Source organism: Lampris incognitus, chromosome 4, assembly GCF_029633865.1.
Source record: "Lampris incognitus isolate fLamInc1 chromosome 4, fLamInc1.hap2, whole genome shotgun sequence".
NCBI lineage: Eukaryota > Metazoa > Chordata > Actinopteri > Lampriformes > Lampridae > Lampris > Lampris incognitus.
Window position 1 is genome coordinate 36156916 of NC_079214.1, and position 24158 is coordinate 36181073.

The 24158-nt window shown below is 43.5% G+C and overlaps 1 protein-coding gene across 2 annotated transcripts in view; it reads left to right on the top strand.

The window, feature by feature from the left end:
• Window positions 1-24158, top strand: part of ccdc102a (coiled-coil domain containing 102A) — a 115205-nt gene that overhangs the window by 82155 nt on the left and 8892 nt on the right. The window contains exons 8-10 of one of the 2 annotated variants that reach the window (XM_056278483.1): window positions 13172-13342; window positions 15171-15274; window positions 18813-19038. In XM_056278483.1, coding sequence (XP_056134458.1) covers window positions 13172-13342; window positions 15171-15274; window positions 18813-18894 — 357 coding nt within the window. In that variant the 3' untranslated portion in view covers window positions 18895-19038. Of the gene's footprint in view, window positions 1-13171; window positions 13343-15170; window positions 15275-18812; window positions 19039-24158 lie in introns of those variants that run through there. The other variant, XM_056278482.1, reaches the window with a different exon arrangement.

A 24158-nucleotide genomic window follows, 5' to 3' on the forward strand; every position in this document is an offset into this window, starting at 1 on the left:
GTGTGTGTGTGTGTGTGTGTGTGTGTGATCCCATTACCTCCTGTCCCACAGGGTTATTTATAAGGTTCTCAGGTTAATTTAATGCTGCAGTTAGCAACACATAGACAGGCACACAGCGCAGGATGTAAGGTGAGAGAAATGGAGAGTTATGACAAAATGAATAAAATAGATTCAGACTGTTTGAGCAGAAAAGCAACAGAACGATATTGTTCTCAGCCTCAAAGAGGAGAGTGGTGGAGAGAGGGTGAAAGGAGGAAAGGGGGAATGAGACTGAGGCTAACTGAAAAGGTTTCAATGAAAGGTAGATAAGGGGCGAACACTAGAAAGAGGAAGGGGGTGTCAAAGAGAGAGTACAAAAGCAAAGAAACAATGGCAGAGGTGAGATAAAGGACAGTTGACTGGTATGTTTGTGTTTGTGTGTGTTTTTTGTGTGTTTCATCCATGTACGTGTGATTGCACAATTGTGCGCTTATGTAGACAGTACTGGGATAGATAGTTATATGGTATAGCACAATTAAAGCAAAATAACATCAAACTAAGATTTCTCAAATAAATGTTAAAGTTGTAATGTGTTACATGCTTCCTTCTGCTTTCCTGAAGCATAAGATGCGTAACTATCAGCGTGGGTTGCTGAATGGCACTGGCTGAAACATTCATTCATTCATTCATTCATTATCCAAACCGCTTATCCTTACTCAGGGTTGCGGGGGTGCTGGAAGCCTATCCCAGCAGTCATTGAGCGGCAGGCAGGGAGACACCCTGGACAAGCCACCAGTCCATCAGAGGACCAACACACACACACACACACACACACACACACACACACACACCTAGGGACAATTTAGTACGGCTGATTCACCGGACCTGCATGTCTTTGGGCTGTGGGAGGAAACCGAAGCACCCGGACGAAACCAATGCAGACACGGGGAGAACATGCAAACTCCACACAGAGGATGACCCGGGACAACCCCCAAGGTTGGGACTACCCCGGGGCTCGAACCCAGGACCTTCTTGCTGTGAGACGACCCCAGCACCACAACAAGCCACATGTTCACACTAGCAATCTGAGGCCCCTGGTCTGTGTTGACAGTGCCGCTCTTCCCACATCGCTTGCCTCAGCATCTATAAATTACACTGCAACGTTCATGCTACTGAACACTCACTACCTAAACAATGACTAACATTGTGGTGATGCATATGGCCTCAGATCCCCCTGACACCATGACGGAGGGCCTGGTACCCCACTACAACAGCCTTATTCCTCAGCCTTGACTCTCTTGCCCCCTCTCAGAACCTGGACTGTCTCCATATCCTGTCCTGCCCCCTGGTTCACCACCGAACTTCATACCATTAAGGCCACCTGTCATCAACTGGAGAGGCTCTATAAAAGGTCCAGCCTCACTGTCCACCTTGAGGCCTTTAAAGATCACAGGATGACCTATATAGAAGCTCTCTCCCAAACCAAGATGCAATATTACTTCACTGCCGCCACCCCTCAGGTGCCCCCGACCTCTGCTCCAAGTTCCTGGACTTCTTCTAGGTCAAAGTGGATTTTACCCACCAGCAGCTTCTTGTGCCTGCCCCCTCCCCTCCATATGCACCTCAGCCACAGGGCACAGCCCCCCCCCCCTTGGCGTGCCTGACCCAATGCTGCCTTTCCTCCTTCTCCCCTGTGGATGCTCCTCAAGTTGCTAAGTTGGTCACCATGGCCAAGGCCTCCATCTGTTCTCTGGACCCCATGCCCACAGCCCTGGTCAAGGCATATCTACCTACCCTGTGCCCCATCATGGTGGACATTATCAACTCCTCTCTGGAATCTGGCACAGTATCCTCCAGCTTCAAAATGGCCACAGTGACCCCTATCCTCAGTATGACCATCTCCTATCCTGGAGGTTGTCATACTGCCACTCAAATGCTTTGAGTTGCTCCAGTCTGCCATAGGCCAGGTGTCAGTAGTTATGCACATTGTAGTTTATGTAACAGTAAAAAAAAAAGTAAAAAAAAATATGGGGTGGCATTGTTGGCACCACGCCCAGCCCCTAAACCTAGAGAACCAGTGGCTGACTTTCATCTGGCCCCTCACCCAAGACTATTTTGGTATGGTTAAACCTACTGGGATCCAAGGACTCCCCCAAGCATCGCTCTCAGGGTCTTGGAAGCATGCAAGTCTCTCCACCACGATAAGGTCACAACACAGGGAGAAGGATACCGCTTGCTAGCACATTGTAAACCGGATGAGGCACAGCTCACTTTTAAGATGAATAATTCTGGTTTTCCCTCATAGGCTGTTTCGATTTCACCTTAAGTCCCTGTTATGATTATATTTTCCTTGTTTCTCTTCACATCTTTACTTTCGCCCTTCATCCCCATTATATACGTTTTACAGTCATAATCATTATCACCCACCTATCATTTTGCCATCACCCCAACTTGCCCATCCTCACCCTCCCCTCCCCTCCCTTTGCTTTCCTTGTCAGTCTTTATTAAGCTGATCTGTGCTCTGACCAATCTGGTTGGCACATTGCCACAAAACCCTCCCCCTCTCTCATTGACAACCATGATTATGAATCTTAGTTCCATGGTTAACTTTGTTCCTGTGTGTGAGACCAAGAGAGATGTTACCATCTAAATTGATACTAAATTCTATATGGCAGAGGGGGAAAGTGTCTGTGTGTAGTATCTGTGTATATATGGATGTGTTAAGGTTTTTGAGTATGTGTATGTGTGTCTTTGTTTCAGTAGAGCAGATGTAACAGCAGACTTCAGGGTCTCTCCAGTCAAGGAGAAACATTTAACAGACTGCCCGGCATATCTCTCTCTCTCTCTCTCTCTCTCTCTCTCTCTCTCTCTCTCTCTCTCTCTCACACACACACACACAAAGTCACTCATTTGCCTGTGGAAATATACATATTAACACACATGCATGTACACTCATACATACACACACACACACACACACACACACACACACACAAGCACACATCATCTTTATCATAGATCATTTAGATCATTCAGTAATATTTTATGATTAAATAGTCAGGGGCTTTCACTCCCTTACACCCCCCCCCCACCTCATCAGCCCACCCAGCCCCACTCTTTCCCAGTCCTGTTCTTCTTTTCCCATGCTCCCCTCTCTTCCTCTGCGCTCTCCGGCCTTCATTACAGATTCTGGAGATGTTTAAACTGGAGAGAGTATTTGACGGAACATTGTGCCCTCTGCCTCGCCAGCCGGCCGGCTCTGTGTCACACAGTGGAATCATAGTTCATTTATCAAGCTTCTCTCTGACAGATAACTGGCTATATACTATGTGCCATTTTTTCCTCTTCTGGCCTTGTCATCTCTTGGTTTCAGAATCGTCTTTTTCTTTTCTTTCTTTTTTGTTCCCGAGTGGAACTATTTTTGGTTTCACTCCAAAGCGCATTACTGTAGTGCAGGGGTCAGGAACCTTTTTGACTGGGAGAGCCATAAAAGCCAAATATTTCTAAATATATTTCATTGAGAGCCATATAGTATTTTTAACGTATAATAAATTAAATATGTCTCACTTTTAATGCGACTTCTGGTGCTGCATGGTTTTGCTGATGGCCTTGTAGTCTGGTTCATACGTGGTGAGGTTGAGCTTCATGCAGGCGTTGAGGCTTCCATCAGTTAAACGTGAGCGTAGGTTGGTCTTAATGTTCCTCATATGCGAGAATGACTGCTCACATGCATATGTAGAGCCAAACATGGTCAATACGGCAATACTCACACGCTGCATTGTGTGGTATGTCACAGGAAGCTCGTTCCAAGTTTTAAGAATCAGCTGGTCTTCAGGTTGAAGATTTTTCATTTCTGTCCACTTGTGTTCCCTCGCCAGCTCTGCTCGCTGTTGCGCAAGCCTTTCCAACTCTCCATTAAGTGACTTGAACTTACTCATCCACATGTCTGATGCCTTCAGGTCAGCAACTTCCAGCTCAAAGTCTCCGATAGAGACCCCGGGGATGCATGTCAGGTCGATTTTGTCCACTGCACACTCATGTGGATTAGTGATGAACTTGAAAAGACCAGTGCGCGCACGAAATTCTCCAAAACGTGCTTTGAATGATTGCGGGAGATTGGACGTAAAGCCAGCTAGCTGCTGGAGATCCAGATGTTGAGTGGAGTCACTTGCTAAGCATGCATCTCTAAATTGTTGCAGTCTTTCAAAGTGCAGAAGACGACCTGTTTCAATGTCCCTGAGAAAGACTTCCAGCTTGCTTTCAAATGCATACACTGCTTGTTGAAGGGATGAGATTGTATTTCCAATACCTTGCATTTTCACATTGAGCTGGTTCAGATGGCCAGTTATGTCCACGAGATAGTGAAACTGCTGGAGCCAGTCAGTGTTGTCTAGCTCAGGATGCTTGACGCCTTTCATTTCAAGAAAAGTCCGGATTTCACTCAGGCAAGCTGCAAAACGGCTGAGCACCTTCCCCCTTGACAACCAACGCACGTTGCTGTGTAAAAGCAGACCGGGATAATGATTCCCAACTTCTTCTAACAGAGCTTTAAACTGGCGATCATTTAAAGCTCGGGCAACAATAAAGTTGACCACTCGAATGACCAGAGACATCACCTCGCCAAGCTCCTGGCCACACGTCTGAGCGCAAAGCGCCTCCTGGTGCAGGATGCAATGAAAACTTAGGATGGCTCTCTTTTCATGTTCACGGAGAAGCGCTACAAATCCTTTGTTCTTCCCCAACATACAGGGTGCACCATCAGTACAGACAGAAATAAGTTTATCCATCGGTAGTTTTTTTTCTTTAGCAAACTCCATGAAAGACATGAATAAATCCTCTCCTCTTGTTGTCCCTTTCATTGGCAAAACAGCCAAGCTTTCCTCACGCAGTGTGTCACCTGCAGCATACCTGGCAATGATACTGCACTTAGATGGCTAACGTCTGTTGACTCATCTAACGCGAGAGAAAAGTATGTCCCGCCGTTTATGTCCTTAATTTGTGTTTCCTCGACTTGATTTGCCATCATGATGCTACGATCGTGCACAGTTCTTGCTGACAGGGGCATGTCTTTTATTCGTTTGATTATCTTGTCTTTATTTGGGAAGTCATCAAACAGTTCATTGGCCACATCAAGCATGAATGTTTTGGCATACTCGCCATCTGTGAATGACTTTCCATTCCTTACTATTGCCAAAGCCCCCGCAAAGCTAGAGGAATTCCCGTCACCTTGCTTGGTCCACACACGTAGTTACTGCTGACTCGTCTGCACTCTCCGCTGTAGCTCCTTGCATGCCCTTTTCCTGCTGTCTGTCCCCCGCTGGATATTTCGATGCAAATGAAGCATGGTGCGTATCGAAGTGCCGCTTTATATTTGACCGTTTCATCGATGCAATTTTATCATTGCATATTAGACATACCGCTGATCCTGCTCTCTCCACAAATGCAAATTCCTCTGTCCACGCAGCCTGGAACGCACGGTAATCATCGTCTTTTTTTCTTTTCGCCATCTTTTCCGTTACAAGGGTTGAAGCGGATAAACTAGTTGGCTATCTGATAAAATTGATTTCTTCACCTTTACAATGACCCGGACATGCTCGCGAGCCATTGGTTCCCGACCCGACCCACGGGTGACCCGTGAAATTTATCTTCAAAACTAATTTCTGTTTACTTTAAAATGACACAGTATTATTAAGAAATATCACAAGTATTTTAAAATCAGTTCCAAACTGATTTTTTTGAAAAAAAAATAATTTTCAACTCAAAATTGTCTGGGAGCCATATGCCGTCACCGGAAGAGCCATATATGGCTCGCGAGCCATAGGTTCCCGACCGCTGCTGTAGTGGAAGAAATAATGACCTGATTTTCATGGCTTTTGATTTAGATATATTGAATTATTTAAAAAGAAATAGTCAGCATATCATCCAAAATCCATTTCCCATTTCATTAGGAAAGGTCTTGAATTAGGTGACAACTGCAGCACTGGCTCATGAGTGTCATTGTTATATCAGCAGTCCTCTTTATATATAAAGTGTGTGAGTGTGTGTGTGTGTGTGTGTGTGTGTGTGTGTGTATGTATGTGTGTGTGTCCAGTGTATATATAAAATCCAGCGAGTCAAGTAAATTCTTTATAAGACAGTGCAAGCCTGTTTCATGCCATAAGCAATCATCAGCTGTCAATGATTATTATTTTGCTCATTTTTTGACCACTTTCCCTAACGTTGCGTGTTTCTTTTAACAAAGTTTATATATATATATATAAACACAGATACAGGAAAAAAAAGTTTTAATACATTGCAGTACAGGCCTGTTTCGTGCGTCGCGCACTCATCAGCTGCTAACTCCCCCCCCCCCCTGTATCTGTTTATAGTCCGTTCCTCATTAGTTGAGCACTTATAATACCATTGAAGGTTTTGGAAAAAAAACGCTATACATATATACACACACACACACACACACACACACATATATATGTGTGTGTGTGTGTGTGTGTGTATGTTTATATATATATATATATTAGTGGTGGGACTTGATAAAAAAATTAATCGAATTAATTATGGGCTTTGTAATTAATTAATCGTAATTAATCGCATTTTAATCACATCGATATTTGACACCAGAAGCAACATTTTTCAATTCAAACAGGTCTTGGTAGATGACTAAATCAATGAATAGACACATACATAAGTTTAAACAACAAAATCCTGTTTATTTTGTTGAAAACAAGTCTGTTTTGTAAACACAGTACTTTTTGTAACCCCTGATCTTCTACCCCTGAAAGTGGTCTACAGTCCACAACAATCCATTTCGCCAGTGAGTTTGTTAATTTATCAGACGTGGACTTACTCATCTTGGCTTTGAAACCCGTCATCTGGTGGAGAGTCGGTTGGCGACTCTTGCTTGGTTGTACTAGGAGCACTAGCGTTAGCGTTAGCTCCGGTGTTCGTACTAGCTGCAACGTGTTTCGCATTTAGGTGGTACCGGAGGCTTGAATAACTGCGGTGGAATGCCAACTCTTTGTTACACACAAGTCTGCACACAACAGTGCTCTTATCTTGGCTTCCATCCGACTGGTTTTTAAACGTAAATTTCCCATCCACAGAGCTAAGCAACGCGGTGTCGTCCTTGTCGTCAATCACATCTGTTGTTAGCATACTAACTTGTTAGCCTGACCTACTCCGCCTTCCGCTTGACTGACGTCACTCGGTGCATCGGTATAATCCGTATGCTAGAAATGAGTGCACTGAGATGCGTTCCATGTTGACTGGAGGGTAAAAATAAAATGCGGTAATTTTTTTTAACGCCATTATTTTCCTATAATTAATTATCGAATTAACGCGTTAAAGTCCCAGCACTAATATATATATATATATATATATATTTGTGTGTGTGTGTGTGTGTGTGTGTATATATATATATATATATATATATATATATATATATATATATATATATATATATATATATATATATATATATATATATACACTACCGTTCAAAAGTTTGGGATCACCCAAACAATTTTGTGTTTTCCATGAAAAGTCGCACTTATTCACCACCATATGTTGTGAAATGAATAGAAAATAGAGTCAAGACATTGACAAGGTTAGAAATAATGATTTGTATTTGAAATAAGATTTTTTTTACATCAAACTTTGCTTTCGTCAAAGAATCCTCCATTTGCAGCAATTACAGCATTGCAGACCTTTGGCATTCTAGCTGTTAATTTGTTGAGGTAATCTGGAGAAATTGCACCCCACGCTTCCAGAAGCAGCTCCCACAAGTTGGATTGGTTGGATGGGCACTTCTTTGAGCAGATTGAGTTTCTGGAGCATCACATTTGTGGGGTCAATTAAACGCTCAAAATGGCCAGAAAAAGAGAACTTTCATCTGAAACTCGACAGTCTATTCTTGTTCTTAGAAATGAAGGCTATTCCATGCGAGAAATTGCTAAGAAATTGAAGATTTCCTACACCGGTGTGTACTACTCCCTTCAGAGGACAGCACAAACAGGCTCTAACCAGAGTAGAAAAAGAAGTGGGAGGCCGCGTTGCACAACTGAGCAAGAAGATAAGTACATTAGAGTCTCTAGTTTGAGAAACAGACGCCTCACAGGTCCCCAACTGGCATCTTCATTAAATAGTACCTGTTAGAGCCTGTTTGTGCTGTCCTCTGAAGGGAGTAGTACACACCGGTGTAGGAAATCTTCAATTTCTTAGCAATTTCTCGCATGGAATAGCCTTCATTTCTAAGAACAAGAATAGACTGTCGAGTTTCAGATGAAAGTTCTCTTTTTCTGGCCATTTTGAGCGTTTAATTGACCCCACAAATGTGATGCTCCAGAAACTCAATCTGCTCAAAGAAGTGCCCATCCAACCAATCCAACTTGTGGGAGCTGCTTCTGGAAGCGTGGGGTGCAATTTCTCCAGATTACCTCAACAAATTAACAGCTAGAATGCCATAGGTCTGCAATGCTGTAATTGCTGCAAATGGAGGATTCTTTGACGAAAGCAAAGTTTGATGTAAAAAAAATCTTATTTCAAATACAAATCATTATTTCTAACCTTGTCAATGTCTTGACTCTATTTTCTATTCATTTCACAACATATGGTGGTGAATAAGTGCGACTTTTCATGGAAAACACGAAATTGTTTGGGTGATCCCAAACTTTTGAACGGTAGTGTATATATATATAAAACGAATATAATGAGAGATAGATAACAGAGATCTCTGGACCAGATGGGTAATCTAACATCTAGCCTGACTGACCTTAAAACATCTATCGTCACATCCCATATCAACAAATCATCCTCTCTCTCTCTTTCTCTCTCTCTTTCTCTCTCTCTTTCTCTCTCTCTCTCTGGTAAACTACTTGTCTAATATCACTGAAGCAGAAAATGACACGAAATGCATCTTCAGAATGTTAGGGATGCAATTTTGGAGTGATTTTCTTTTTCCATCTGCAAACTAGGTTTGGTCACACACCTTTGTGCTCTGCCTCACATTTTGCCGTCTTCTGAAATGCCACCCTTCCTCTTCTCCTTTCTTCTTCATCTGTTTCTTTATCCCTCTGTCGTTTTCCTTTTCCTTCCTCCTTTTTATCCCTTCCCCCTCTGTTTACCTCCCCCTCCCCCGTTATAGGTCCAGTAGGTCCATAGATCAAACAACATAGAAGCTGTCACACTTTGTTTGATCTGGGTATCGGGATTAGACTATTAGGTGTGTGTGTGTGTGTGCACATTTTCCCTCAGTCAGGGCACTTGATTAAAAGTTGAATTATTGATAAGGATGTCCCCAAATGCTTCCACATGAGAATTTGCTTTCAGCCGACTTATCGAACAACTTTGCCTCTGAAATGAAGATGCCACGTCGTTTCATACGGTAAAGGACTTTGGTAAAGCTCGAAAAGTTTCGAGTGACATTTTCATATTATTTTGAAAAATAATAATTATAGATCCAGACTTTCCCCATCCCCAGGCTGGCTGCTAACCAGGCAAGACCGGTTCCCCGTACTTCACAATGCTTTGTAGAGATCTCTCTTTTCCTTATTGAAATGGAAAAGTTTCTTGGAAGCCTGTCTGTCTAGGGGGCCATCCATTAGTGCAGAGACAGGAGAGTGGGAGGCTGAATCAACAGTATGAAAGTGCATGACATACCATGAGTGGAAGCGCTCCATTATTGATAATGTCACGAGCTAAAGATGCATTCTTTCTCCAGTGAATGCAAACAAAAAAAGGGTAATAATTTGTGCATTAAGGAGTTGTTAAAAGACCTATTCAACCGAGTCTGAGTTAAACTTAGCCCTACCTGAGTGAGTCCAGTGTACCCACTCGAGTCCTCTTGGTGCCAGTTGTTTTCTGCGCCTGTTCATTAAAATGAATGGATTTCTGCAGCATGGATCTTTTTGCTTCTTAGGTATATAACAGCCATTTAGTAGCATAGAAGATGTATTTTAGAAATTCTGGGGGTGTCCGGGTGGCATGGCATACTATTCCATTGTCTACCAACATGGGGATCGGCGGTTCAAATCCCCGTGTTACCTCCGGCTCAGTCGGGCATCCCTACAGACACAGTTGGCCGTGTCTGCAGGTGGGAAGCCGGATGTGGGTATGTGTCCTGGTCGCTGCACTAGTGCCTCTTCCGGTCAGTCAGGGCACCTGTTCAGGGGGCAACTGGAGGGGACTGGGGAATAGCGTGATCCTCCCACGTGCTACATCCCCCTGGCGAAACTCCTCACTGTCAGGTGAAAAGAAGCGGCTGGTGACTCCACATGTATTGGAGGAGGCATGTGGTAGTCTGCAGCCCTCCCCAGATCGGCAGAGGGGGTGGAGCAATGACCGGACTGGCTCGGAAGAGTGGGGTAATTGACCAAATATAATTGGGGAGGAAAAGGGCGGGGGTACAAAAAAAATAAAAGAAAGAAATTCAATCAAGATGGGAGTACTCAAGTATTCGTAAAAATTTAGAGGGACAGCACAATTGCCATGAAGTTTACAGTTTTTGTCATTATTACTATTTCAAAAAGTCTTTAAAGTGTAAATGTAGTCAATAACAAATGCTTTAGATAGCTTATAATAAAAGTAGGATCAAGAAATAATCTCAAGTACGAACAAGAATATTAACGAGGCAAACATTTATTTCATTTAAGCTGTGTAAGAAATACAATTGTGTGTGGGCATGTGTACCAGTGTTGCTGTCTTGCATTCTTATGCAGTGAGATTGCTTTCTGTGTTTTATCTTGTACTTCTCCAATAAAATTGTTTTCTGCTGTGTCTCTAGGGGAAAATTTAATCTGCCCGAAGCAATTGTCACTCTGTTTGTACGCCCCATATGATGGCTCAATAACCATGTGTCTATCTCCCTCCCTCCTGTGTGTGTGTGTGTGTGTGTGTGTGTGTGTGTGTGTATGAGAGTGTGTGTCTGAGAGTGAGTGAGTGAGAGAGAGAGTTTGTGTGTGTGTGTGTGTGTGTGTGTGTGTGTGTGTGTGTGTGTGAGAGAGATTTTATCAAGTCAGTCAAACTATTGTCATTCCAATATACACAAGCATATAGTAGAACGAAACGTTGATCTTATGATTGTACACCAACACAATGCACAATAAAGTAGCTACACACTAAGACACTACACACAATACACTACAGCACCATGCAGATGAGTTGTCGTGCAATGGCCAACAGACTGTACGCAGCGGCTACACCATGAAAATAGGATGATAGTGCAAACTGTACAGTAAAATTAACAATTATTGTATTTGGTGTGTGTGTGCGTGCATGTGTGCGTACATGCACACATATGCTGCCTCATCGTTCTCCTGTAGCAACAGAGAAAACATGACATTGCAGTGAGAAGTAGTGATTTGAGTTTTAATCATGCAGAATTTCTACGGCGTTGTTATCAGACTTGTGTGTGTGCAGATTCCAGGTGGGTGATGAACACTTGTGTGATGATCATGCTGTTTAGTCAGCATGTTGATTTCACACCTGTCACATAGGTGGATTATGTTGGCAACAGATGAAATATGACGAAACAGGATGAAATGTACACAAATTCGTGTGCAAAATCTGAGAATTAAATCTGTAGAGCGCATAGAAAAAAAATCTTGGATCATTTCATTCAACTCGTGAAAAATGGGGGGCAAAAACAAGTGTTGCATTTAAATTTTGCTCAGTGTACGTTTACAGATGGAGAAATCAGGCTCTGTTAGATTTTGAATTATAATGATGTGCTCATCAAGGATTTAGGGGATAAGTCTTTGTGGGAATTTAGAGGTGTACAGAATAGAAGCACATCTCTCCTGAACTTTACTGACAAGAGAACACAAATTAAAACTATGACCCTTTGTTGGTTTAACCTGTTAACTCCACTTTAGTCATTATAAAGATGCAGTAGAGGTTTTGTCCTGTAAGACATTTGAGACTTAATTTGCACTTTTACTCATTTGCACATTTACTCATTATTGCAGAAGATTTTTTTTTTTTACATTTTTTCCCCCGGATTTTTCTCTCTTTTTCTCCCAATTGTACTTTGCCAATTACTCCACTCTTCCGAGCCATCCCGATCTCTGCTCCACCCCCTCTGCCCAGCCAGGGAGTACTGCAGACTACCACATGTCTCCTCCGATACATGTGGAGTCGCCAGCCGCTTCTTTTCATCTGACAGTGAGGCGTTTCACCAGGCGGACGTAACACGTGGGAGGATCACGCTATTCCCCCCCCCCCCCAATAGGCACCCCGACTGACCAGAGGAGGCACTAGCCACCAGGAACCATACCCACATCTGGCTTCCTGCCCGCAGACATGGCCAATTGTGTCTGTAGGGACACCTGACCAAGCTGGAGGTAACACGGGGGTTCGAACCGCCGATCCCTATGTTGGTAGGCAGGGCAATAGACCGCCACGCCACCCGGACACCCATTGCAGAAGATTTTTTTTTCATCTTGGGCAACTAATCTTTGACAAGTCCCAACCTGAGTCTGCAACATTGTTACACTGTGTCTTTTGATTCATTAAACATAGTGCCATACCAAGTACACCCTTTGATTTAAGCCATATCCAAAACGAAGGAATTAGAACATGAGTGTGCTGCATCATGGTGTCACACGGGCAGGTTTTGGTTGCTTTTACCTTTCTAACCAGCTGCAGAGGACAAATCTGGCAAAAGGAAGTAAGCATGTGATTTATCACCATGAGTTGTGGCCTCACATGGAAAGACAAAGAGGTAAAATGCCTCAGGACCATAAGAAAAAAAAATGAAAGCAACCAAAACATCCCACTGTGTCCTCACAGTGCATTGCATCATGTCCTTGTGTCCTTGTTTTTGTTCAGGATTCACTGAAATTGCTTTCACAGCAAAAACCGTGGTCCAGGTGAAAGGTGATGGTGATCCCCTATTTTTAGTGGCTTGTTTGATGTACACCAGAGTCCATGAGGGCTGTTCACACCTGTCTAGATGCTCTGTTCTTAAATAAAAAAATCATCAAGTTCTCACCAAATAATTTACGTGTGAAAACTACCATAGTGTGGTGCAGTCACGAATTCAGTTTGATTTTTTTTTTTCCCCCACTGGGCTATACGTGTATCCATAAAACCCTTTCTTTCACTGTCTGTCTGATCTACTGTGTGTGTGTGTGTGTGTGTGTGTGTGTGTGTGTGTGTGTGTGTGTGTGTGTGTGTGTGTGTGTGTGTGTGTGTGAAGGAGCTGGGGGACCTGCGCCACGTGCATGCAAAGCTGAAGAAGCAGTACCAAGAGAAGATGGCAGAGCTTGCTCATGCCAACAGGCGGGTGGAGGGCCACGAGGCAGAGGTGAAGAAGTTACGACTGAGGGTGGAGGAACTGAAGAAAGAACTGGGACAAGCAGAGGATGAAGTATGAGAATCCATACAGATCATCTATACGTTGGCATTGGTGGTGCACTGGTGGTGAAAAGTAGGCATCAGCAATGCCACCAAAGTACAGTTGGTCAGCCTGTTCTCTCATACTACCAAAGACAAGTTTTCCCTTGCTTTGTTTGAGGTTATTTGGGAGGTGAACTGAGGCTTTTTCGGTTTGACAGTAAGATTCTCTTTAGCCATTCCTGCATCCGGAGTTTCTCCTTAGTTGAACATCATGAACTCCAGGGAAGGAGCTAATTTACGGTCCGATATTTCAAAACAGAAACCCGAATACAGCAATAATAACAAACCAAATGGAGAGAGAATGGGACAAATCTTCACACCATTAACAACTGTAGGCTCAAATATAAGTCGATTTTATTTGTATAGCCCAGTATCACGAATTACAAATTTGCCTTTAATTCCTTTTCATGTGGTGTTTTTTTCAACTTATGCACACACACACACACAGACACACACACACACATATATATATATATATAATCCAGTGGGTCAAGTAAATTCTTTATGAGACAGTACAAGCCTGTTTCATGCCATAAGCGATCAGCAGCTGATTATTTTGCTCCTTATTTGTTGAGCACTTTCCCGACTGTTGAGTGTTTCTTTTAGCAAAGTTATTTTTATATCTATGTGTGTGTGTGTGTGTGTGTGTGTGTGTGTGTGTGTGTGTGTGTGTGTGTATATGTATACACACACACACACCCACACCCCGATTAGCCAAAACATTAACACCACTGACAGGTGAAGTGAATAACATTGATTATCTCATTATAAAACACAGAAGAGATACTGTAGCTCAAATTGCTGAAAAAGTTAATTCTGGCTATGATAAAGCGGTGTCAGAGCACACTGTGTATTTCAGTGTATGGGGCTGCGTAGCCGCAGACCAGTCAAAGTGCCCGCGATGACCTCTGTCCACCGCCAAAAGTGCCTACAATGGGCACGTGAGAGTCAGAACTGGATGATGGAGCAATGGAAGAAGGTGGCCTGGTCTGATTAATCACATTTTCTTTTACATCATGTGGACAGCCAGGTGCGTGTGTGTCGTTTACCTGGGGAAGAGATGGTACCAGGATGCACTATGGGAAGAAGACAAGCCGGCGGAGGTAGTATGATGCTCTGAGCAATTTTCTGCTGGGAAATCTTGGGTCCTGGCTTTCATGTGGATGTCCATGTGACACGTACCGCCTACCTAAACATCATTGCAGGCCAGGTACACCCCTTCATGAGAATGGTATTCCCTGATGGCAGTGGCCTCTTTCAGCAGGATAATGCGCCCTGCCATACTGCACACATTGTTCAGGAATGATTTGAGGAACATGAGAGAGAGTTCAAGGTGTTGCCTTGGCCTCAAAATTCCCCAGATCTTAATCTGATTGAGTACCTGTGGGGAAAAACAAGTCCAATCCATGAAGGCCCCACCTTGCAACTTACTGCTAACATTTTGGTGCCAGATACCAGAGGACACCTTCAGAGGTCTTGTGGAGTCCATACCTCAATGGGTCAGAGCTGTTTTGTCAGCACAAGGGGGACCTACACAGTATTAGTTAGGTGGTTTTAATGTTTTGGCTGACCGGTTTGTGTGTGTATGTATGTATATATAGTTTTCTTATTACACACCTCACCCCCTACCCTCGTATGTCAAACCGTAGCTGTACAGTTCAAACAAAAATATATATTCAAAGCTCTCTCGCTTTCTCTCTCTCTCTCTCTCTCTCTCTCTCTCTCTCTCTCTCTCTCTCTCTCTCACACACACACCTAAAAATATTGAGAAATATGTGTTTTTTTGTGTGTGTGGCCAGCTGGATGAATCTCATAACCAGACCAGAAAGCTACAAAGGTCTCTGGATGAGCAGGTGGAGCAGACTGAGAACCTGCAGGTGCAACTGGAACACTTACAGTCCAGGTAACACACACAGACATACACACACACACACAGACATGCAGACTTAACCACCTAGAGGCAGATGGACATTTATATGATGTCTAACACCAATGACTGTGGATTGACATATGAATATATCGCTAAAGGCATATGCTATATGAGAAAATGTAAATGTAAGACATACCCAGCCAGACACCCACATACACCCCCCCACACACACACACACACACTGTCCGTACTCAACATTGCACACCCACACACATGCTGCATCTTCCCCTCACAGTCATGCATAACCACTCTTTTAAGGTAATATGAACACGTGTGTGAACTCAAGCCAAGACTATGATGACCACTGCAGAAATGAACAGAGTTCTCATAAAATCTTCCTACAAGCTGTTCTGCTGTTGCATGATTAGTGGATCTCTGCTTCTCTCATTGACACATCCTTCCTCTGTGATGGAAGCGGGGTTAACTGTCCGTATCTGAATGTTTACGAGGATGCATGTTTGGGTGGTTATATGCATATATGCAATCATGTGAAGCCCTGTGGCTTAGTGGGCTGGACAAATTCTGGGCAGACAAAGTATTTTATGCATTGTATTGCAAGTTCAAAGTATTTACTAACAAGATCTGTACTCAAAGCTACTTTACCACGATAACACAGCACTTCGAGGGAAATTAACTTTTTTTTCATTGGGACCTTTATTTTTCACATATTTTACCTTTTTCTTTTTGGGTGACTGTTGTAGTGGTTACTAATGTTCTCTAGGCAAAAATGAACGCGAAATTCTATAATGTATAAAAAAAACTCAGGAATAGACTTTAGCTTTAAGTTGTTTTTAACTGATATTCAGTATCTTAGCAAAAGAAGTTAGATCTCTTATTTCTTCAAGAAAATGTACGTGGCCAAGGCTGTCTACCCTCGGTTGGGTCACTCCTCTTGCCAAACTACTGTATGAAATAAATAAATAAATAAATAAGCAAATAATTAGATGCCGATTTTGTTAGTGGTCAGGGTCACATGACAATAGCTGCTTCATGATAACCTGACTTGTCTCGGATCAGCATTCCTACAATTCTTACAATTATAGACCCCTGTCTCGTTCCCAGAAGTGTTATTACTCCACCCATGGAGCGTCCTGCAATAATGTTACTACTGCACACCAACAAAGCAGACTGCAAAGATGGCTTGAGCACAACATTTGAAATTCTCTATGACTCCAAACATTTTTCTTATTGTACTGAAAAGATTATTTTGGGCGTTTTAGCAAAAATAAAAGTCACTTGTCCATTTTTGGCCACCCTATTTAAGATGTTCTGCTCAGGCAACTGGTTGAATATACAGCTTCGCTGCTTGCTCAAGATCAACCCAACGAGACCAAAAACCAAGGGGAAATAGAGCGCTTTTTAAATAATGGTTTTAATGCTGAAATTAAATCAGAATGAGAATGTGTACTATTTTACTCGGCCACTATCTGCCTGCAGAAGCATTTAAATTTACTGCAGAAAAAAATGGTATTCTGACGTATCATCCAGTCTTTAGCAGGGCACTCATCTGTTATCTTTTTGACATTTTTTGAGACAGAATACTACCATTTATTTCTGTGCTTTAAGCAACAGTCATGACTTGTTTAGGACTTGCATTCACACTATTTCAAATGTTCTGCGACAACCATTAAGACAGCCACTTTCACAAAACACACAACATTTGCTACTGTGCTCAAGTGTTAAACTGTGTGTGTGTGTGTGTGTGTGTGTGTGTGTGTGTGTGTGTGTGTGTGTGTGTGTGTGTGTGTGTGTGTGTGTGTGTGCGCACGTGCGTGTATTTGATGTTAAACTGACAGGCTACTTGTAGCTGCCAGGTTCACCGTTTGCCTCAGCCTCCCTAGTTCCACTGTTTAGAGATTAGCTGTGTGTGTGTGTGTGTGTGTGTGTGTGTGTGTGTGTGTGTGTGTGTGTGTGTGTGTGTGTGTGTGTGTGTGTGTGTGTGTGTGTGTGTGTGTGAGACAGAGAGAGAGCATGTTTGTCTTTTGCCTGTCAATCAGTTGAGCTGTTATAGTCTATCAGATTTGCACAGTCCTCAGTTCCAAGCCTCTTCTCTGTCTCGCTCTGCCTTTTTCCTTTCTCTCCTCTCCATTTCTCTCACTTTTTTATCTGTCTTATTCTTAATTTCTCTCTCTCTCCCTTCTCTTTCTCTCCTCTCCATTTCTCTCGCTTTCTTTATCTGTCTTGTTCTTAATTTCTCTCTCTCTCTCTCTCTCTCTCTCTCTCTCTCTCTCTCTCTCTCTCTCTCTCTCTCTCTCGCTCTCTCTCGCTCTCATCCTGTCCGCGTTGATGCTCTCGCAACCAGCAGCCAATCGCAAGGCTCCTAACCGCAGGTTACCGTAGTAACAGAGCTCTCTCATTGCTCTGCACCGTGGAGGAGTGACAGGAACGTTGGCATGGCAACGGCTTCAGTGACTGACACAAATCTGTGTGTGTGTGTGCATGTACGTGTGTGCACCCAAGCAAGTGTCTCCTCCTAGCCTTTGTAGGTCAAGGTTTGTTTTATTTTTGATTCTCTCTCTCTCTCTCTCTCTCTCTCTCTCTCTGCTCAACAAATTTATAGCCAATTTGGTTCATTAATTAGTGCACGAGTGTCCTCTGTATGAAAATTATTCTGTATAGATTGTGTGCTGTGTTATGCATGTAATAATTACATTGGTGCAGCCTTGCCTGTGAAATTAACTGAGTAAATTTTAGTTAGGTTTTGTTTTTGGTGATTTTATGTGCTAAGCTGGTCTTGAAACCTGGCATTGCAGCTTGATTTAGTATTTAAATAAGCAAAGATTCAATGCTTTTAATCACTGGGTATATTAGTAACTACAATAATAGAGGAGATAACTTGTAATTGGCTCTATGACGTATTGCTTCATAAAACAAGTGATCATCAGATGGGGCTGTGATTGTCTGCTAACGCTACTGGAGTGAATTAGTTAATGTATTTCTCTGAAGCTTATCATGAAATGAAAACACCAGTCTCAATTAAGGCTAGTGCCAGAACAAAGTGTGTGTGTGTGTTCAAGCTTTGAAGAGTTTGTGGATTCGGTCCAGGATCATGACGATGTCTGAATCAGTTAACTTTTGGCAATTGATTCTGAAAACACCTCTGTGTGTGTGTGTGTGTGTGTGTGTGTGTGTGTGTGTGTGTGTGTGTGTGTGTGTGTGTGTTCTATTGGGGCTTTTTAAAAGCTCATCGTTCAAATTGATGGATCACACTGTTCCCACTGTATCACATCATCCTTCTAACATGATTTGGGCCATATGTTACCAAAACACCCACAAACACACCCAACTATGCGCACGCGCACACACACACACACACACACACACACACACACACACACACACACACACAGAATGTAGTGTGTGTGTGTGTGTGTGTGTGTGTGTGTGTGTGTGTGTGTGTGTGTGTGTGTGTGTGTGTGTGTGTGTGCGCGCACGAGTCAGACAGAGTGAGAGAACTATATTTTTAGAACATCCATCCATCGATTATCTGAACCGCTTATCCTGCTCTCAGGGTCGTGGGGATGCTGGAACCTATCTCGGCAGTCATTGGGCGGCAGGTGGGGAGACACCCTGGACAGGCCGCCAGGCCATGACACAGGGCCGACGTTCGCTCACACACATATTCATACCTAGGGGCAATTTAGTATGGCCGATTCACCTGACCTACATGTCTTTGGACTGTGGGGGGAAACCGGAGCTCCTGGAGAAAACTCACGCAGACACGGGGAGAACGTGCAAACTCCACACAGAGGACGACCCGGGACGACCCCCAAGGTTGGACTACCCCGGGGCTTGAACCCAGGACCTTCTTGCTGTGATGCGACCGCGCTAACCACTGCGCAACCGTGACACCTATTTTTAGAACAAAGAGATATTTTTTTATACTCTTAAGATCCACTTATTACCTGAATATGTGGTATGACACGACTTCTAAACCAGTGTGTCAGAACAAGAGTTTTAATAATAGCAGGAAGAGATGCCTAAATGTTCAATAGTCTACATATTCTTTCCTTGTTGTGTCTGAAGATGTGTTTCTATGTGAGAGAGCAGGTTTCTTAAGTGAGTGTCTGTATGTTCATGTGCCTGTAGCTCTACATGAGTGTGAGGGCTCGTAACTTTTCCTGCCTGAGCTCAGTCAGTAAGGCGAGTGACTGTGTCGCTTTTGGTTTATCGATCTACTGTATTTTGTAGTAGTTGTATTCATGAGAGAGGGAGTAAAACACCATTTCAATAAAGTATAGTTTACCTAACTAGAGTTTTAGATCATCAGACTGAGGTCATCACATGAAAATGACTGAGATACAGTTTTCTGCCAAAATAAATGAAGTGGGGAAATCTTTATTGGCTGGTTAAATGAAGCGAGAGCTGCAATAGCTGTAGTACCAGGTGTGTGTGTGCGTGTGTGCGTGCGTGCGTGCGTGCGTGCGTGCGTGCGTGCGTGCGTCTGTGGCTAATCTTACAAACTACTGGACCTATCAGCCTAAAAATGTTTGTGCACAATTAAATATGAGAGTATGATGAAGAACCTCTCGTGGTTGTGGTGATTCAAAACCTTCGAAAAACGTTTGTTCTCACTATCGCTGTTCCCTCTCTTCATTCACTCTCTAGCTTGCTCGACCACCATTGCTCTCTGTCACTGTCTGATCCAAGTCAACCGTGCATATGTGCAACTCACAGCTACAGTTGAGTCAAATCAGGCAGCATGACAAGATAAGTCTGGAAAGTAATCAAGAAGTTGATCATATTTCACAAGCCAGCAAATCACTCCTGCTGATCTCAGCTCAGGAGAACTGAAGGAATACTGGATGAACCAAAAATAATTTGCCTTATTCACCTTGCCGCCACGTGATAGTGCCATAATCCCACATATTAAGACTCTGCTATAAAAATACAATTTCAAGAGTAGGATTAATAACAGTCATAGCTGGAAATCATCTCAGTAACTACAATGAAATATTTCCCGTGGCTGAGCTATGTTTTCTTATTGTAGTTTGAGTGAAAATCAATCAGCAGTGCTGCCATTTGCATTGATTCATTTTATATCAAGACAGAAGAGCTAATACGTCAGGCCAGGACTCCGCAGTCTACACCCATCTCCAGGCCAGTGGCCACTCCTTTAAGGATGAGGATGTGCACATTCTTGATAGGGAGGAACGCTGGTTTGAACAGGGAGTCAAAGAGGCCATCTATGTGAAGAGGGAATGACCATCCCTGAACTGGGGGAGGGTCACTGGCGTAACATATTTATTATGGGCCCTGGTGCAAGCAACCCTTGTAGACCCCCCCCCCCTGTTCTCTCTCTAACTCGCTCACACACACACACACACACACACACACACACACACACACACACACACACACACACACACACACACACACACACACACCACCACCACCACCATAGGTGGGTTTAGTAAGTAATTTTAGTAATTTATTTGTATAGCACCTTTCACAGATACACAATCACAAAGTGCTTCACAGCACAAAATATAACAAATAAAATAGAAATATCAAAGTAACAGACAAAGTTTACACAGATGAGTTATTGTAAAGGTCAGTATGTCAAAGATTGGCTACACTTCAGAACCACGGAGAGCGGACGCACCACGGACAGAGTTTGGAAACCTAAACAGGCGGTCTCTAAATCAAATCAGTCGACAAGGCAATGACACAAGTCAACAAAGCAACTAGGCTGTAATATAGCTAATAGCCTGGTCATTCGACAGTAACGGGAGCACACATCACACTCAAAACCTGGTAGATTGCATGTTTTGGCACGCACGCAGCACACATTGCAGCTTTCCTTTTTTCCTTGCTCTCCTTCCTCTTTTTACATCCGCTTTTATGTGTGTAACTCATGCTTGCTTGCTTGATTTTATTTTTCTAACGTTACTTAGGTAGGCTAGATAGGTAAATGATATTGCGCGCGCTAAACAAGCTATCATCACATGCTCAAAACAGACACGTAACATTGGACTAGGACAATGCATGCAGAAATATTGACGGGCCCCCCCTAGCGACGGGCCCTGGTGCCACTGCACCAGCTGCACCACCTGTATTTACGCCAGTGGGGAGGGTGGTGGGGGCTAAGAGTACATCTGTCACCATCTTACAATGCTGTGATTGCACACATTCCCAAATCCTCTCTGAATAGTACACATTACCATTGAAAAGTCACAGCAATTTGCATACGAAACCGATCGTTGGTTTGGTCGATATGCCACTGTGTTGTTTATAAGGGTGGGGATACCTGCAGTCAGTTGAGACTGAAGAGGTCCCTTAGATGAGTGATGAAACGTTTCTCTCAATAAACGTTGTGTCCAGATGAACTGATTCAACTTTCTGTGATTTTCTTACCTGGATTATTGAGCATGCATAAAGACATGTCCATGTGTTGTTTATTTGTGCGTACAAGCTATATACCTTGTTGCCTATGTCAGTGTTTCTTGTATTTGTCTGAGCTACCTGCTCTGGTCTGTACAGCACTTTGCTCAACATGGGTTGTTTTTAAACGTGCTTTAAAAATAAATTTGACTTGACATGTGTTTCCCCAAAATGTCCTCACAAACCAAGTTGTTCCTCACGAGAAAAGTGGGCTGTCAAGGGTCAGACCTCATAAGTATTGCAATACGTATACACACACACACACCCACCTACCTAATGTGTGCTCCTCTTGTCGCAGAGGTTGTCAAATGCTTTGAGCTCCTTGTCTCTGTGCAGCTGCCTCTCAGTCAGCGGCTGCTGCATTTCTTCCTTGTGGTTGAGCTTTTGCGGCAGAGAACATGATCTGATGCATCATGGCCATGCTGTTGCTTTTAAAAGGTATTTGCAAAAGCTATCGATCCTCTCCATTGTGCTGCTGGTGATGGTTTGTTGACAACATCAAGATGCAGCGACCACGTCAGAGTTTGATAAATGGTTGTCAGGATCTCTATCTGTTTTTCTCTCTCTCTGGATTGATAGTTGTTCACATCTGTGGCCTTGCTAAGTGTTTTAGGCTCAATCGAAACGCTTTTAGTGACTGGGAGGGTGTTGTGGTCCCAAAACTATTATGGATAATCTTGCACTGTTACTCTAACCCTGACCAGGTGTGGTTATTGACAGAAAGAAAAGTAAGGAGAGAGGATGGGGCAGAATAAGGAGAACAAGGGGAGGGTTTACAAAGAATGGAGTAAGGAATAGGAATTGAAGATGGAAAGAGAGAGGATAGGAGAGAAGACCAGGAGGGGACAGAGTGAGGTTGGGATTGATGTCTGGGGAAAGTTTGATTCATGCTTTAGCTGCAGGACACTTCCAGCCGCTGTCGCCTGACAGAAGTGAAAGTGTCAAGTGACCTAATGTGTTATGCTTCAGTGAATAAATGCCAGTCTCCTTACATTTACAGGCAAAACCAAAACTGATGAATTGAAACCACAAGCGTATCCAAGGCAATATTTCTGACACCTCAGACTGGCTGTCCCATCAAATTGCACGCCAGTCTATGACAGTGTCCATGACATAACTCTAAATAAAAGAATCGAGTGCCCACCCCCCCACCCCCCGGGCTTGACCATCCCGTCAATAATACATTATCTCTATTGAGCGACGACTACCCAAAGTGTGGAATGATTGAGAATAAATTAACCTAGAGGAGAGGAAGGAGAGGGAGAGGGAAGGGAGGAGGAAGAGGGAGTAAATGAAGTGCTGGGCTTTAGCAAATGGGGAGGGGTGGCGGGTGATGTAGAGGAGTCAAGGAATGAATGCGGTGGCCACTAAAATAAAGATGAAGAAAGAGAGTGCATATGTGATGAGAGAGGGACAACCAGTGGGAGAGGGAGGAGAGCATTGGTCTATCCATCCATTCATTATCCGAACCGCTTAGCCTGTTTTCAGGGTCGTGGGGGATGCTGGAGCCTATCTCAGCAGTCATTAGGCGGCAGGCGGGGAGACACTCTGGACAGGCCGCCAGGCCATCACACAGGGCCGACATATACACACACACACACACACACACACACACACACACACACACACACACATACATACACACATTCATATCTAGGGCCAATTTAGTACATCCGATGCACCTTACCTACATGTCTTTGGACTGTGGGAGGAAACCGGAGCACCCGGAGGAAACCCATGCAGAAATGGGGAGAACATGCAAACACCACACAGAGGACACCCCGGGACGATCCCCAAAGGTTGGACTACCCCACAGCAAGAAGGTCTACCCTGGAGTAGACCTTCTTGCTGTGAGGCGACCGCGCTAACCACTGTGCCACCGTGCTGCCAGAATAAATACAGTAGAAGCGCATTGGTGTGAGGAGAAAATCCTGTTCACGTTCTGCCTCCTGTCTGTATTCTTCATTCATTTTCAAGCAGGCTGGGAAAGGTGCTCCAGCGCACAAACACACAAAGTGACTCACGCAAAACACACCAGCACTCACATTTTTCTTTAAATGCACATCAATTCAGGCAAAATCCCACTGATAAATCATTGAAGCTTTTCTCTCAAGGAAGAGACCAACTCATTACAGCAAGACAGGGAGGGAGAGCACTCATGAATACATAAGCATGTCCTTTTCCTTAATTCTCTTCTCTTCTTGTCTTGGCTCCCCTATTGTCACCACCCCATCCTCTCTCTCTCTCTCCTCTTCTTTTCCCCCTCTGCTCACTGTTGTCTTGTTATGGATTCATGTTTTTGTATACCTTAACATGCAGATATGTGACTGAGTTTATTCATTTTTTTTTAAATGAAGTAAGACTCTTCAGCCAAGTAAGACTAGTTTTGTGTTGTGCTAAGATTGTTCTGATATTTCTCTCTCGCTTCTGGTCAAACCAGATTTATTTATATAGCCCTCAATCATAGTTGCGG